At 42.1% G+C, this 18720-nt stretch overlaps 1 protein-coding gene across 4 annotated transcripts in view; it reads right to left on the reverse strand.

Moving 5' to 3' along the window:
* LOC138749255 (syntaxin-1A-like) overlaps positions 1–18720 on the reverse strand; it is a 323823-nt gene that overhangs the window by 97335 nt on the left and 207768 nt on the right. For all 4 annotated transcript variants that reach the window (XM_069910420.1, XM_069910418.1, XM_069910421.1 and 1 more), the window contains exon 4: positions 791–865. In XM_069910420.1, the coding sequence (XP_069766521.1) occupies positions 791–865 (75 nt within the window). The remainder of the gene's footprint in view (positions 1–790; positions 866–18720) is intronic.

The raw sequence follows: 18720 nt of genomic DNA on the forward strand, positions 1-18720 counted from the left end.
AACCCCAGGTGTTGCCTGTGCAACATGATAGGCTGCAGACGCTTTGATTGTAGAAAGCACACTGAAATGCTGCAGGAACTCAGCTGGTCTTTCCAGCATCTAAAGGAGACAAAGATATATTTCTGACGCTTCAGGGCTGAGCCCTTCCTTCAAGGAAAAATCAGAAGCAGGATAGATCAGAAAGTCTCAGAATTCAAACAATGGGGGAAGAATCCAGACCAACAAAAGATGCTATTTGGCTATGATAAGGGACGACATCACTTCTGGCTTTTGTTAACCCCACCACCCCCTTCTTTCCCTGTTGACTCTCCTTTCCTGTCTCCTTTCACACAGTCATGATAAATTCTCATGTAGTCGACGCTAATGCCATCCAATTGGAGGGGGCCCAGTCAGAAGATGAGGTGCTGTTTCTCCAATTTACGGGTGGTCTTAGTCTGGCAGTACATGAGACCCTGGACAGACATGGAATGGGGTGCCACGACTTCCTTGTGACCATGTCAGTTTTCTCCCACATGCCAAAGAATGCAGGTTAGAAGATTAATTGCCCATTGTAAGTAGCCCCACCGTGTAGGTGAGTGGAAGAATCTGAGGGGACTGGATTTGAATGCGGGAAGAAGAAAAGGAGAAATATAGGGTTGGTATGAAGAAGTGAGTGATGATCACTGTGGTCTCAAGGGATCTAAGGGCCTGTTTCCATCTGTATCTCTGTACAAGTCTAAAATCAGAAGTACTGAACCATGAACAATTTAACTGGTTTTGATGCTGAATACTACTAAAATCAGATACTTACTCTTTAACTTGGAGCGGACCTTATTTGCTGTCTTCTTAATATCTGTCATCAGCTCTTCCAATTCCTCCTTTGTTTCTGAAAGACAGAACATTTAAAAAAATGTGTAAACCAGGGTTGGAAAATACAGTGAACTGCAATTAACCAAGAATATTCAGATACACTTGAATGGTCGATCAATTGTAAGGACAGAAAAGAGGAGAATTACTGGAACTACGATGTTGTCAAATGCCCAGGATAGGATATCCTGAAAAATCAAAACATTGTTATTTTCTAACGAGCACATAGAATATTTAATTAAGAAAGTTATCCTGAAGTTTGGCACTGATTAGACCTTTAGATTATTGATACCCAGCTGAAAACTATAATGATAAAGGACCCCATCACCATGCTCACCATTTCTTCTCACTGTTACCCTTGGCCAGAAGACCAGCACCTCTAGGTTAAAGAACAATTTATTTCCAAAGGCTATCAGGCTCTTGAAACTCCTCTTGTTACACGAATCAAGCACTGTACAGCAATAAATGTTAGCAAAGGAACCAATATGCAGTAAGATCTGGACAACCTTCCAGTATAGATGGATACATGGAAAGTAACATTTGTCCTACAGAGGTGGCAGGCATTGACCATCCCTGACTAAACTGTTGATCCATTTCCCATTGATATTCAACGGCATTACCATCACCCAGATCTATTGACCACATCTAAACTAGAAGATTGTGCCCACAGGAACATGTCAAAGGGCAAGTGTTCTGCAGCATGTGACTCAAGCCCTATCTACCACCTGCAAGGCACAATGGAGTACTTGCCTCGATGAGTGCAATGCCAACAATTCTCAAAAAGCAGGTCATCCAGGTCAAAGCAGCCCACATAAGTGGCAGCCAATCCAGCAGCTTAAACATTCATTCCCTCCATGATCAGCACACAGTGACTGCAGTGCGAATCATTCACAAAGCATACTGCAGTTATAATTCCAGGATACTTCAATATGGCCTTCCAGGTATGCTTCCTCCTCTGCCAGCAAAGACAAGGTCTGGGAACACACCACATGCACATTCCTGTCCGTCCAGAGATGAGGGAGTTAGCCTTTGAGGAGAGATTGAGTTGTCTGGTACTGTAGTCGCTGGAATTTAGAAGAATGAGAGGGAATCTTACAGAAATGTATAAAATTATGAAAGGTATAGATAAGATAGAAGTAGGTAAGACCACTAGATTCAGGATTCAGCTTAGAAGATTTAGCATGGAGATGTGGAAGAACTTTTCCCGGGGTGGGATGGGAGTGAATTTATGGAATTCGCTGCCAATTGAAGAAGAGGAAGCCACTCCAGAAATAGATTTAAGACAAAGTAGGAATATGGGAAAAATACAGGTTGGTGGAAATGACCCCATCATCAGATCAGTCATGATCTCATTGAATAGCAGAGCAGACTCAAGGGGCCGGATGGCTGACCCCTGCTGTTGACCTTTATAAGTTGCACACCACCATGATCTAGGAATGTAGTGCCTTTTAGCATTGCTGGATTTAGATCATCAGTATCCCTACCCAGCAGCAGTGCGAGAATATCTTAATCAGAAACAATGCCACGGTCAAGGGCAATAGGGAATGGGCAATGAATGGTGATCTTGCCAGCCCTGCCCAGATTCAGAAAATGAAATAAATAGAGTACCAACCAGTTAAAGCCAGAAAAAAGACCAGCACAACATATTAAAAAAAAAAGCTGCAAGATCAAGTTTAATTAGATTCCAGATTGTAACTCACCTGCAATTATTTTGAAATGTATCAGGCTCCCATTACATGGAGGTCGACATCAATGTGACTTATAACAGAAATCTTATCACATAGAATCCAAGAGCACTTGCTTCATGGAACTTTATTGAGCAAAATAACAAGGCCCATCACAGACAATAATCAGACTAACAGAAGCTAAGCTAAAGGAGAGAACTCTTTGGAAGAACAACAAATGGCTCAGTTTAACTCAAAAGATTTCACATGCCTCAATGCAGCAGCAGACATTTGGGAGAAAAAAGGGTTCAGGGAATGAGCTCCAGTATATAGGACCTTGCCAGGGGTGGCCAACCTTTTAATTTGGACATACAGCACATGGTAACAGGCCATTTCGACACACGAGTCAGTGCTGCCCAATTAACCTACACTCATGGGCCGAAAAGGCCTGTTACCTTGTGCTGCATGTCTCAATTAAAAATTAAAAGGTTGGCCATCCCGGATTCCTAAACACACAAAATGTATACACCCACTAGCCTGCTCCAAATGGTTGAGCATATCTTTCCATCCGGAGGCCTGGAATATACTGGGAAGGTTGATAGAGATAAACATAAGAACAAAAGAAATAGGAGCAGGTGTAGGCCATCCGGCCCATCGAGTCTGCTCCTCCATTCAATGAGATCATGGCTGACCTATCCAACCTACTGATAAATCTCCAAGAACACTGGTGGAAAAACAAAAAAAACCCTAGAAATTGAATCAGATTGCACAGGAGATCTCATAGACCAAAATTTACATCAGCCTAAAAGTGATCTAGGGCACTTGATAGCATAATGGTCAAAATAATCATTCATTGACAAACTGGTGCATATGCTTTATATCCCAGATTATCTGTGGAAACAAAGAATTAACAACATCTTTCTATTTTTTGCAATGGCAAAAATGACCAGAGTCATACCTTGCACAAAGGAAAATGGTTGGAGTTATTGGAAGTAATTCCCTCCAACCCAGTCCTGTTGTCCAGTCATCATAGCTACATTAGTAACCTTTCATCCATCAATGGATCAAAAACAGGGGGGTATTCACCAACACACCCACTCACTCAGAGCTCCTCAGCAAATGAAGCAGTCCAGGCCTGCATGCACGAGACCCAGACACCATTCAGACATGGGCCGATGAGTAACAAATAACATTTGTACGATGAAACAATACCAGACAATGGCCAGCTCAAATGAGAGAGAATCTAACTGACCATCACTGAAACCCCCAAGATCAAGATTGGCCACATGTTTAACTGGACAGCCACATAATGCACTGTGTGGTGACAAGAGAAGATCCAAAGGCAGGATGTCCTGCAGTGTTTTAACATGTCAATATGTAGTTGGCAGCTACAATCACAAGTTTGGAGTCTAATGAAAAATGCTCCATTTGCCTGGGTGACTGCAGCTCCAACAAGCAAGTTGATGCTCTCCAAAACAAAGTAGCCTTCTTGATTGGTACCACATCAGCTGGTCTATACGTTCTTTTCCTCCACCTCTGCCTACACCAAGTACCATCCACACATTGAGCTACAATTATTCAATTAGGTCAAAATGAAACACAAAGACTACTGTAAAAGCTCACAGAAAGGCTGAAGAAACTCAGCCATCCTCCAAACAGATGCCATTAACATCGACTTTTCCAGTTTCCATTAATTCCCCTTCCCCATTTACTTCTCCTTGTAGCATTTCCCCCATTCCTGTCTCTCTCTTCCCTTTTCCCTCTGTCTCTTGTCACAGAGCCAAAATACATTCTCACCTCTCCTCGTTTGTTGGTCTGAACTCTTCCCCCTATGTTCTTCAGCTTTTATTCTGACACCTTCCTGTTCTTTGGTTATATCTGAAGAAGGACTCAGGCCTGAATTATTGGTAATATATCTTTACCTCCTATGGACGCTGCGAGACCATCTGAGTTTTTATGTCTTACTGAGGTCAACAGCAACTTTCAAAATTGCAAATTTTCCCACCAAAGCCAAAGGCACCAGACATATCGGATCATCACCAAGTTGTGCGCCTCATGCAGACTTGGAAATATATGGCTGATTTTTCATGATCTCTTGGTCCAAGTGCTGGAACTCCATCTCTATAGTAACTTCAGCAGGAGGACTTGCAGGGTCGTAGAAGGCTACTTATCATGAGATCCTCAAGTGCAATTTGGTCATGGTCAGTTAATGCTGGCAATGCCATTGAGGACCAGATGCTATAAAATGAACAAAGAGGAAAGAAGCAAGTTACTTCTGATCCTCCCTTGCCCACCCAAATGAAATAACTGGCACGTATATAGTTGACTCCTTTCACGACTTTACATTCCTTTATCCAATCATCCAGCTACATGTTTCTAATGGGGAATCTAAATATGATGGACACAAGATGAAGAAATAACTTTATGCATCACTGCACCCTTTCCAACATTTCAATTTCTGCGACCATGTATTGGGACCAAATCCAAAGACATTCGACGTGCAAACAAGGGCTTGAGGAAAGAACAACAAAATGTATTTTGTTTGGTTACGAACTGGCCTGTGATTATAACCCACATATTGTTAGCTTCAGCTTTGGCTTCACATTATTGGTAGCAAGAAACAGATGCAGGAATAAAACATATGGTCTTGAATGTGTTCTGCACTAAGAACCCTTTTCTGGTTTTTTTCCCCCTCTATCTCCACTATTTTATCAGCCACAAATATACTAACCTGAATAAGCATAGCCCTCTTGAGTAGAAAATTCCAAAGGTTTACTGCCCTCCAAGTACAATTTCCTGTCATCTGTCCTGAACACTTAACTACTGTATATCCCTTGACTGCATAGGACTGAACTCTCTTGCCTGAGTAAATGGCCTCTTGGCATCTGCTCCATCAATCCTTCATGAGTCACAAATCTTCTGAGTGCGCTACTCTAAAAGATTGATTGCTAATGCCTTCACTTCCTTCCCTGCAATGTGCACGCGTTAAGCATTAGAACTTCGCCTCTGTAAACAAAAAACTCTCAAAATTGATGAAACCTCCAACACACCAACAACCCCCCCCCCCCCCACCGACCATCTCAGCAACAAGTCTAGAATCAGAATTATTGTCATTAATGTGTCACAAAATTTGTTGTTTTGTGATGGCACTACAGGTCCAGACGTTGCTACAGATTACATGTGCAAAGAAGAGAAAGTGTGGTCATGTCTGTGGTTCATTGTCCATTCAGACATCTGACGGGAACGGGTAAAAAGCTGTTTTAGTACCACTGGGTGCTCGTCTTTAGGCTCCTGCATCTCCTTCCTGATGGCAACAGTGTGAATCCCTATTCATCTCCATTCCCCATATTGAAGACCTCAAAGAGCTTTGTTTCTTTCTGGACAATAGAACCAACCAATCCCCCTCCACCACCACCCTCTGGCAGGCAGAACATCCTCACCTTCAAATAATTTCTCCTTTGACTCACCACACTTTCTTCAGGTTAAAGGGGTAGCCATGGGTATGCCTGCCTTTTTTGTTGGCTATGTGGAGCAATCCATGCCACAAGCCTACATAGGCAAGCTCCCTCAACTCTCCCTCGGCTCCATCGATGACTATTTTGGAGCTGCCTCATACCCAAGATGAGCTCGTTGAATTCATCCACTTTGCTGCCAACTTCCACCCCGACCTCATATTCACTTGGACCATTTCTAGCAACACACTCCCTTCCCTCAATCTCTCTATCTCCATCTCAGGAAACAAAGTCTCGACAGACATCTTCTATAAATCCACCAACTCGACTCCACCTCTTCCCAACCTGTCCCCTGAAAGGAATCCACTCCATTCTCTCAATTCCTCTGTCTCCAGTGCCATCACCCTGGTCACAACTTCTTCCCACTGCTACCTTTGGGCAGAAGGTACCGATGCCTGATGACCAGGGTTGTTCTAGGTTAAAGAACAGCGATCAGGCTGTGGAACCTCCTCTTGTTACACGGATCAATTACCGTGCAGCTCAAAAGGACTGTCTGCACTGTTGTGCCACATTTTTTACGAGGATTACTGTGATTTATTACTATGATTTATTGTCTATCCATCTTATGTATTTATTCTCTTTTTAAATTCAATTTAGTTTACTATTATGGTATCACGGTTATTTTTTTTTTACAAGTTCCTGTTTGGCTGCAGTGTTGGAATTTTGCAGTACAGCTACACTGTACACCAGATATGGCAATTAACTCATCATCAGCTTGGTGGCGGATGGAAAATGGGAAGTTTTATGGAAGAGCATTAGAACAGTAGGTTTCAGAAAGAGTTTCAGCAAAGATAAGAATATCACGGAGATGGAGGGAGACCCATAAGCATTTTGTGATGGCAATAAGGATAAAGATTAAAGATGAGCAAGATGAAATAAGAAGCCAAAACTGATGCCAAAGTTAAAAGCAGTCTGGCTCAAGAGTAGGGAAGGGATCGGGAAGAAAGAAAACCAAAGGTTAGTGAACAGAGTTTGGGGCAGGGGCCAAAGATAAAGGCTTTCTTATGCTCATATTGAGAAAACTATGATCCACCCAGATGTGGGAGTCAGTCATGTGCAAAGGAGTCAAGGAGTGGTGGAGAATCAACCTGAACATCAATAACAACTACAGAATCAGCCACTCAGGGGACTTGGTGTCTTTGTTAGCAGGTAGATCGGAAATAATTTGGAAGAGATATGGTATGTTTGTATTGAATTGCTAGAGAATTTGAATACAAGAGTAGATTTGGCTTGCTCCAATTATATAGAACCATGGAGAGTACAACATCTGGAATATTGTGCACACTTCTGGTATTCCTACCCAAGGAAGGATATACTAGAAATAAAATTCCAGCAAATGATTCCTGGGATGGAGTATTTGCAACGTGAGGAAAGATTATGTGGACTGGGTGTCTCACATTGAAATTTGAAAGAGAGGAAATATTACTGAAGCATGCAAAATTCTTTCATGTGTTGACAAGGTGGCAGCAGTGTTATTGTTTCTCCTAACTAGGGTTAAAGTACAAAGGTGAGGGACCGATATTCAGGACAGAAATAAAAATACATTTCTTTACAAGGAGAGTGAATCTTCTATTGAAATTCTCTATCCACAAGGGCTGTGAAGATTCAGTTGCTGTGTATATTCATGACAAGATTTTTGGCTATTGAAGAGACAAGGGGTTAATGCAAGAAGTGGTGTTAAAGGGAAACGATAAGGCATGATCTTAATGTTGCAGCAAACGTGAAGGCCAAAGGGAAACGATAAGGCATGATCTTAATGTTGCAGCAAACGTGAAGGCCAAATGACCCATCCTATCTTTCATTTCTAAATTTATTTGTATTTTGACCAATTCATCAAGAAGAGGCAGGGGTTCAAGGAAAAATTGGTGGGATGGGGAGAGGATCTATGGCTAGGGTTGCTTGGATAAGAGTAAAAATAAATAAAGATGACCCCACTCAACTGAGTAACAGGTGGATTGTTGGAGAAGGATAACACAGTAGACGACTTCAAAAAATTAGAAAAGATGTATTTAGTCAGTTTAAATGTTAATTGTGAGCTTCAATGGCACGGTATGAGCAGAAACGACTGCACAGATTAATCCTGGAGTTGCAAGATGGGTAGACATGGATTTAGATGCTGGAGGTGAAATAATAATGTAGAAGATCAGAGGGGAGAGAATGGGGTATTCAGGTAATGACCATGAAGGCAGTTTCCAAAGGACTAGAGAAGACTGGACTTTTCAGAATTTCCACCTGTGTTGGGACAGTGGAGGCAAGACAGGAGGCTCGTGCTTCAGCAGTTAAATATCATCTGAAGAGGAAGAGGCTGGTTGCACGGAGAAAATAAATTTAGAAGGACATGAAGAGAAAAAAAAAGTTGAGAGAAGGCAGGAGAACATACTTGGCAGTGAGTGGGGGCATATTAGAGGAATTGCAGGAAGTTTCTCCATCTTAGTGAATGCACTTATTTCACCTATAAAAACTTTGCACGCTTAACAAGAATGCAACAGTGGAATCCTTTAACTCTTACTTAACCCTCAGTTCTACAACTGGGAATGTCTGCTACACAATGTTTGTTTTTTAAAATACATACACCCAAAGTCATCAGAAGGACGGATCAATGAACAGAGAAAGGACAGAAGTTCTGAAAGACGAGAAGTTACATAGATTGAAATGGACAACTGATCAATGGAATGATGGATTGTGAATTAAATGAAGGCTATTCTGTACCATCTCCGCTCCATCCTCAACATTCATTGGAGCGACTTCATCCCTAACATCGAAGTACTCGAGATGGCAGAGGCCGTCAGCATCGAATCCACGCTGCTGAAGATCAAACTGCGCTGGGTAGGTCACGTCTCCAGAATGGAGGACCATTGCCTTCCCAAGATTGTGTTATATGGCGAGCTCTCCACTGGCCACCGAGACAGAGGTGCACCAAAGAAGAGGTAGAAGGACTGCCTAAAGAAATCTCTTGGTGCCTGCCACATTGACCACCGCCAGTGGGCTGATATCGCCTCAAACCGTGCATCTTGGCGCCTCACAGTTCGGCGGGAAGCAACCTCCTTTGAAGAAGACCGCAGAGCCCACCTCACTGACAAAAGGCAAAGGAGGAAAAACCCAACACCCAACCCCAACCAACCAATTTTCCCCTGCAACCGCTGCAACCGTGTCTGCCTGTCCCGCATCGGACTTGTCAGCCACAAACGAGCCTGCAGCTGACGTGGACATTACCCCTCCATAAATCTTCGTCCGCGAAGCCAAGCCAAAGAAGAAGAAAGAAAGATTCTGTACCATCTACATTTGCTTCAGCCATCAGTAGGATACTGTTCTTTCCAAAGTTTCCAACACCTGTTCATTACATTTTCTATATAATTACTTTTTTTTTGGTCTAAATTTGCTGCTCTCTCCCTGTTCTCCAATTATATCCTCTCCATTTGTCACCTTCCTTTGACTTCTTGGCCCTCTCCTCCATTATCTTCTGGAAAGTAACCGAACAGAATCAAGCAGTGGTGACCCTTAAATGACAGACCAATACCTGGTAATAGTAATGGAAATGCATTGTCAGGAATATATTTGATATACTTAGATGCTGAAATACTAAACAATGATAAATGTGCTTTCAGAGAAGAAAAGAGTCTTTTAAATTAATATCTTCAAACATTATTTGAAAAAAATGTGCAAGGGAATCAACAGTAGATCTCTTGTAGAATTTGGTGTTTTCAGGGAAAGCCAAAGGGTTACAGCACTGGTGAGAAAGAACACAGAACACTACAGCACAGTACAGGCCCTTCATCCCACAATTTTATGTCAACCTATGTAAACCTACTCCACAACAATCTAATTTTTCCTACTCCACACCCATGACCCTCTATTTTTCTTACATCCATGTGCCTATCTACGTCTTTTGACCTTCCTGCAGTTCCTCTAATATTCTCCTGCCAATTATGTTCTCCTGCCTTCTGCCTTAATTTTTTTTTCTCTTCATGCCCTCCTAAATTTATTTTATCCATGCAACCAGCCATTTCCCCTTTAGATGACTTTTAACTGCTTAAACTCTAGCCTCCAATCATGGCCCCACTATCCCAACAGTGAAAGGTCCGATCTTTTCTGCCTTCATGGCCCTTACCTGAATATTCCATTCACTACCCTATGATCTTCTAAATTATTATTTCATCTCCAGCATCTCTATTGAACCAGTCTCCACCACCAACCCTAGCAATGCATTCCAGGCATCCGTCACTCTCTGTGTTAAAAAAAAGACCTCTGACATCTTCCCTAAACATCCCTCCACTACCCTAATGAGATTTTGTCTGGTATTTGCTATTGCTCCCCCAAGAAAAATGTACTGGCTGCCCACCCTATCTAGGCCCTATCTAAGGGATACAATCACTGTCTCCTGATACCCAAAGCCTTTCTTCCATCTATGAGGCACAGTTAGGAATATGTTTAAATAATCAAGATGTGGGCAAAACCAGCAACTCTTAGACAGTCTGCTACCATAGATGTCAACCAGTGGAGAACCTACTTCACAGCTTTGGTGACCAGAGTGCAATCCTGATCTCCAGTACTTCACATGTGGAGTGTTTACATTCTTCCTGTAACCATAATGGGTTTGCTCTGCATGTTTCGCTTTCCCAACACATTCCATACATGTCTGGGTTGATGGGTTAGTTGGCCATTGTATATTGCCCTGAGTATGTTGGTGAAGAGTAGAATCAGTGTGATGGGGAGTGGGTTGATGGTGATGTGGGAAAAATTAACATGATGCTTGATCGTCAATGTGGACTCTGAGTTGAAAAACCTGTTTCCATATTATGACCAACCAAGACAAAATAGATGGCATGACTGACCTATCATCAACAATCTTCAACATTTAATTCCTTTATCACTAGGCATGGTAGCTTCAGTGTGTACAAAATGCACTGTAGTTTCGTGCCTGGGGAAACTCCATGCATTGTGGGATGGATTTTAATTCCATACCTAATTTCATCACTATCTCTGTCGAGTCCACTGCAGCCTTCAAGTTGGGTGCCACTTAAAATCTGGGTTTTGTTCCCCATTGTGTATGCCTAAAGATATATTGAGGAATAAGAGGAATCTATCTACATATGGACAACATGGAAAGCACATAGTGATACCTTGGAGAAAGTCCACACAATAGAAGATGAGATGCTGGAGGTCTTAACATGTACAACAGAAGATAAATTCTCAGGGCATCAATTGAACTAGTGCCAAAGAATAGCAGAATGAGCCACCTCAATGACTATCACCAAGTAGTACTTGCATCTACAGTAATGAAATGCTTTGATAGGTTGGCCACAGCCAGAATTAACTCATAAAAGACCTGCACTCACTTCAATTCACCTACTGCCACAATCGCTCCACAGCAGATGCAATCTCACTGGCTCTCTACTCAGTCTTGGACCACGTCGACAACACTTACATCAGGCTTCTCTTCATTGACTATAGCTCAGCCTTCAAAACCATTATACCCTCACTACTGGTCAGCGAGCTCTAAATCTAGAGTCTCTGCACCTGGATCAGTGACTTCCTTATCAGAAGACTACAGTCAGTACGAATTGGAAACAATGTCTCCTCACTGACAATCAACACGGGCGCACCTCAAGGATGCATGCTTAGCCCACTACTCTACTCACTCTACACCCATGACTGTGTGGCCAGGCACAATTCAAATGCATTCTACAAATGTGCTGATGACACCACGGTTGTTGGCAGAATCACAGATGGCAATGAGGAAGTGTACAGGAGGGAGATTGATCAGCTTCTTCCCCTCTGCCATCAGATTTCTGAATGGACAATGAACCACAGACATTCCCTCACTTTCTCCTATTTTTTTTTTAAATAGTGTATTTATAGAAATGTAATTATTGCAATTTTGGTCTTGTGATGCTTAAAACTGCCGCAAAATAATATCATGACACGTTTATGACAATAAATTCTAATTCTGAGTCTGATCAAGTCTATACTAGGTCATATGGGAAGCTAGGAAAGAAATTGCAGGAGACCAGGCAAAGATAATTGCACCTTGATGGACATGGCTAAGATACCAGAAAACTAGAAAGTGACTAATGTTCTGCCATTCTTTAAAAAAGGCTGGAAGCCCAAGCCAAGGATCTACAGGCCGGTGACTATCAGTCATGGGTAAGTTCCTGGAGGAGATCCCAAGAGACAAGATCTATTTGGAAAGGTAAGGACTGATTAGGGGAGTCAGATGGCTTCATGTATGGGAACTCACCTCACAAATTTGATTTTTTTTTTTAAGATGTCAACAAGAAGATTGATGAGAGCAGGGTGATAGATGTTGTATATATGGACTTTAACAAGACCCCACATGATCAGCTGAACCAGAAGGTCATGGTATGATATGGGGGCACCCAATATCTTTGATCAAAAAGCCCTGTATAAGGTAGTGGACATAACCCAAAACATCACAGGCAAAATCCTTTCCATCATCGAGAACATCTACAGGGATGCTGCCATCCGGAAAGAGGTATAGGTGCCCCAAGACTTGCACCATCAGGCTCAGGAACAGCTGATACTCCTCCACCATCAGACTCCTCAACAATAAACTCAGTCAGGGACTTATTTAAGGATTCTTACCTTTTGAACTTTATTGGATTTTTTTCTCTCTGTATTGCAATTTGTTAACGTTTTTTTTTTACATACATATGCTGCGTACAGTTTTTTTTTGCCCTATCATTAAGTGATAATTTTGCCTCACACACAGGAAAAAGAATCTTAGTGTTTTATGTGATGTCTGAAATCCGAAAATCCTAAGGGATCCAGGAAACTGGCAAATTGGATCCAGAATTGACTTGGTGGCAAGAGTCAGAGGGTTGGTCGTGGAGTGACGTTACTCATATTGGAGATCTCAGTCTGCTATTGTTTTTCATCTTTATTATAGACTAGATGTCAATGGTTTAGTAAATTTTTGCGTAACACAAAAATTGATGGTTTAGTGGACAGTGAAGAAGGTTATCTGAGATCAATCTAAGAAAGTTCTGGCCAAGGAACACCAGATGGAATTGAACTCAGACCAGTGGGAGGTGTTGCACTACGGTAGTTTAACCCAGGGCAGGCCCAAGTTGGAGAGTGTTGAGGAACAGAGATTTGGGGATACAGGTATATAGTTCCATGAAAATGGTGACAAAGGTAGACAGGGTGGTGAGGAAGATATCTGCCATGCTTGCCTTCTTTGGTCAGGAGAATATAGGAGCAAGAATATCATATAATGACTGTACAAGACATGAAATATTGTGAGCAGTTCTGGTCACCCAGCTAATAGGAATGATGTCATTAAGCTGGAAAGGAGACTTTATCAGGAACATCAGGCTTGAATTATAAAGAGAGCCTAGATAGATTGGAATTTTCCTCTCTGGAGCATAGGGGCCTAAGGATACCCTTATAGAGATTTATAGAATCAAAAACTACAGGGCATAAATTTAAGTGAGGGGAAAAATTTAAAAGGGAAATGTAGTGCACCTTTTTCACATAAAGTGTGGTGGGTACATGGAATGCACTGGCAGGGGAACTGGGAGAGGCAGTGGCAATTGTATTTAAAAGACAGTCAGACAGATGCCTGAATATGAAATGTTCTGAAAGATATGGGCTGAACGCAGGCAAATGGGACCAGCTTAGGTGGACAAGTTACTCAGCAAGGAGGTGTTAGGCTGAAGGATCTGTTTCTGTGCAGTATGATTTTATGAACCCAACGGGTAGCCACACTTTAATCCTGTTGGATGAGAAGTCACATGCTTTGTAACAACACAATGATCTTACTGACTAGTCAACAGTCTGTCACAGAAGATTGAAGGCTCAGCATATGTTCGATTTAAGGGTTCTGCCTTGCAAATCAATCTCTATTTCTTCTATGCACATTTGTGAATGCAAGTATCCTTCAGCCCTCAATGTTATGCTGACCTATGTATTCTGACCAAAAAAAAATAAACCCTTCCTCCCCAATAGCCTATTTTTCTTTCATCCATGTGCCTGACTTTTCTTTCTTTCTTTCTTTGGCTTGGCTTCGCGGACGAAGATTTATGGAGGGGTAAATGTCCACGTCAGCTGCAGGCTCGTTTGTGGCTGACAAGTCCGATGCGAGACAGGCAGACACGGTTGCAGCGTTTGCAGGGGAAAATTGGTTGGTTGGGGTTGGGTGTTGGGTTTTTCTTCCTTTGTCTTTTGTCAGTGAAGAGGGCTCTGCGGTCTTCTTCAAAGGAGGTTGCTGCCCGCCGAACTGTGAGGCGCCAAGATGCACGGTTTGAGGCGATATCAGCCCACTGGCAGTGGTCAATGTGGCAGGCACCAAGAGATTTCTTTAGGCAGTCCTTGTACCTCTTCTTTGGTGCACCTCTGTCACGGTGGCCATATAACACGATCTTGGGAAGGCGATGGTCCTCCATCATTACCTCTGGCGAGGCATTCTAGGCACCCACAACTCTCCTCATAAAAACCTTACCCCTGATGTCTCCCCTAACCTTTCCTCCCTTCACATTGAACAGACATCCTCTGGTGTTTGCTACTCCCGCCCTGGGAAAAAGGTGCTGGCTGTCTACCTTATCGATGCCTCTCAGGCTAACTTTGCCTCTATTGCTTTCCATGGATACCCATCGAGTTCCTCCAGCATTCCGTGTGTTGATCACAGGCAACAGGAGACTGGACAGTACCACTGAGAAAATAAGATGTCATCCAAGGATTTCTAGATGGAATAATCTGGTGGAAAATTGAACCAATGCAGTTTAGTACAAATGATGGGAATGGATAAAAGAAATCGTACAGGATGGCAGTGAGGACGTGTACCTACACAAATGGACACAGAGGTAATGGCGTAATCTCCGAGGGCTTCAGTGAGAAATCTCATAAACATGAAACAATATTTATTAATTGACTCATCTTCCATAGGTGTTGAGTGTCTCTGACTGTGTGATACGACTAGTTGCATATTAGTGTTTTGCATCGAGGACTGAAGAATGCAGTTTCATCGGGTTGCACTTGTGCAATCAAATGAACAATAAACTTGACTTGTGGCATAAAGAATGATGCAGGAGTAAAAGTAAACTATCTGGATTTTAAAAAAAAACAAAGCTGAGTTTGAGGACATATAGACCAGGGAAGAAGCTCAATCAAAGCTTGTGAATCATCTGGTTCAACCCAAGAGAGACACCAGGGAGGAAGATAAAGTCATTGGCATGGGAGTTAAAGATGATGCCTTTGGTTAAGATGAAGGAAATGGCAATTCATCTGTGATTTAAAATCAGGGTTGTTAGTCCAACAGCAGAGAAACATTGATGGGATTAAAGAAGGTGATGAAATAATAGATGATCATTACCAATATACACATGAAAAGTGATACTGCTCTGAGAACGAGTGAGGAACAGGGGATTTCCAGATAAAAAATGAATCTTTTATTATGGAACTGTTTTAATTGCATTAGTATTGCTGACAGATTAGCTAATTTCCCATGGGCCGCCGAAACAGCATTCTGGGATTAACGTGGGTGGAACCACAATTTTGATCTGTTGATCAGTAACAGTACCTGTCACTGACACATGCAACATCTCATCATCTTCTTCCAATGTCTGTCAAATGGCATCAAATTTTAGACCCATTGGCAAACATCATCCTCGGCTCTCCAAGTTACACGTGACATCGGAGCAAAAGGTCAGTGACCAACTAAGTCAGAAGTTTGCTTTTTACTATCTTCTTGAGATTCTCTCATTAGAAGGAATATGTTTCTGTAGAGGGGGTGAGAGAGGAAGTGAGTGTCAGTACAGGGAGCTAAATCAGAAAGATAGCAAGCACATTATAAAATTGATTCCGTTATTCTGCTGCTTGAGAGGTCAATAAAAACCCGAGCAATGGGCTGGGTCCAACTCCAAGCAATACTGGAATAAAGTGTATAAATTAACAACAGAAATAGCTGTTAACAGTTATGTCCTGACTGGGATTACAGAGACATGACTCCAGAGTGACCAACGTTGGGAACTTCATATTCAATGGTGCTCAATGTCTAGACTGAAGTGCATCAGTTGTCTGGATGTGTGTGGATGTGTGCTTGTGTGTTTTTGCATTGAGGATCGGAGGACACTGTACTTGTACAATCCGATGATAATAAACATGAACTGGAACTGAAAGAACAAGGTGAGTAATGTTAAAAACACAGAAATTCTGGAGAAACTCAGTAGGTCTTTCAGTACTTCCAGGAGAAGAAGGTGGACAACCAAAGTTTCAGGCATGAGCCTGGCCCTGAGCTCAGGCCCAAAATGTCAGTAATATACCTTTACCTCCTACAGATGCTGTCAGACCTGCTGAGTTTCTCCAGCATTTCTGTGTTTTTACTACGGTCTCGGCATCTGCAAACTTTGATGAGTTAGCATTGCTCATTAAAGAAGAGGTTCATGCAATTCTAAGAAAGGACTTCAGCTTGGGTCATGTGGAATCTGCATGGGTCAAGTTATGGAACACCTCAGGACAGAAAGCATTAGTGGGTTTGGTGTACAGACCACCAAACAGAAGGTGAGTTTGGGGATGGCATCAAGCAAAAAATAAGGGAAGTATGCAATAAAGGTACAGCAGTATCACGGACGAGATTAATATGCAGGTAGTTTGGGAGAATCAAACTGGTAGCAATACGGTAGAGGCAGATTACCTGGTGTGTCAGGGATGGTTTCCTCGACATATTGGTCAAGGAAACAACTAAAGAGAAGGCAAACCTAAATTGGACATTGAACAATGAGGCAGGATTGATTAGCAATCTTGCTCTGTGAGACCCCACTGACCATGATGGAGTGATGGAACATTTCATTAGCTTGGAGAGTGACACTGTTAATTCAGATACTTAGGCTCAGTACAAAGAATGTTAACTGGGAAGATATGAGGAATCAACTGGCAAAAAAAAGCATTGGGGTGACAATGGATAGATAATGGCAGGTATTTTAATAATAACATGGAGGAACTTCAAAAGCTCTGCATCCTGATTTGCCGTAAAAATAAAACCAGGAAGGCAGCTCAACTGTGACTAGCAAAGGAAATCAGAGAGAACATTCCAACCAAAGAAGGGGCATATAAATTGGCAAGGTAAAGCAGCAAACCAGAGGAATTGGGAGAGATTTAGCATTCAACAGCGGAAGATGGGGGAAAGAGAGTACAAGAGTAAACTTGCAGGAAACATAAAAAACTGACCGCAAAAGCTTCCATCAGAATGTAAGGAGAAAGGGGGGAATGCCAACATGGCATAGAAGACAGACATTCAATTCCACCCTTCACCAGCTAGTTTTTTAAATACCCATTTAAAAAAATTTATAAAAGTGATTAAAAGTAGTATTTACAGTTATTGGAATACTAGAGGTCTACAACGGCTACCAATGTGAAAAAAACGAAACCTCAATTACAGAAGAAATTATCTTACAAGAGTGTCGAAGAATTGAGGCCTACATGTTCAGTTGAAACCATGGAGTAGTCGGTGGGAATCCCCAAGGCTCAGAGGATTCCTGCCCGGTTAGTATGACACCGGCACTGATCCTGCCTCCGCAAAGATGGCACCGGCTTGATGACAAGCTCGGCTGGTGCTGAACCGCGCTGAAGTCGGGTGCGCGGGTGGTCTGGCCAAGAAAGGGGCCCTTGAGCCCGTGATATTGTCAGGTAGGTCAGGGACGCGCAGTGTTGCGTTGGAGGACGCACCTACACAGTCGTTGGTCCTACCGGGCATGCGTGGTGCTTCCAGGGTTCAGGATCTATTAGAACGGGTGTGGGCTGTGGGGGGGCCTGAGCGGCAGCGCCCTGATGAGTTCGGGGTGTCGTTGTCGGGTGTTCAGATCCGCAGCCACACCGGAAGAGGACCAGTGGTGTCTGAAGAAGACTTCCAGGTTCACATTATACATTTTTTTGCTTCAGCTAAGGCTATCATAATAAATTTTTTGTGCGCTTCATCCAGTTTGAGGCCTAATTCTTTACTTCTTATATTACTTAGAAGAAAGATCTCTGAATTTTTTGGTATGTTGTTTTTTGAGATTTCATTTAATATCTGATTTAGATCTTCCCAAAACTTTTCCACTTTCTCACATGCCCAAATTGCATGTACTGTTGTTCCCGTTTCTTTCTTACAGCGAAAACATCTATCTGATACTGTTGGTCCCATTTATTTAACTTTTGGGGCGTGATATATAGCTTGTGTAACCAATTGTATTGTATCCTGCATAACCTCGTGTTTATTTTATTTCTCATAGTTCCGGAGCATAGCTTTTCTCATTTTTCATTTTTTATCTTTATGTTTAGATCTTGTTCCCATTTTTGTTTGGGTTTACAGCTTATTTCATCATTTTCCTTCTCTTGCAGCTTGATGTACATGTTTGTTATAAATCTTTTAATTATCATTGTGTCTGTAATCACATATTCAAAGCTGCTTCCTTCTGGTAACCTCAGTCTGCTTCCCAATTTGTCCTTTAAGTAGGTTTTCAGTTGGTGGTATGCAAACATTGTACCGTGAGTTATACCATATTTGTACTTCATTTGTTCAAAAGATAATAAATTATTTCCCAAAAAACAATTTTCTATTCTTTTGATCCCTTTTCTCTCCCATTCTCTAAAGGAAAGGTTATCTATTGTGAAAGGGATTAATTGATTTTGCGTCAATAATAATTTTGGTAGTTGGTAATTTGATTTTTTCCTTTCTACGTGAATCTTCTTCCAAATGTTGA

The sequence above is a fragment of the Narcine bancroftii genome, chromosome 14 (genome assembly GCF_036971445.1).
Source record: "Narcine bancroftii isolate sNarBan1 chromosome 14, sNarBan1.hap1, whole genome shotgun sequence".
In the NCBI taxonomy this organism is placed as follows: domain Eukaryota; kingdom Metazoa; phylum Chordata; class Chondrichthyes; order Torpediniformes; family Narcinidae; genus Narcine; species Narcine bancroftii.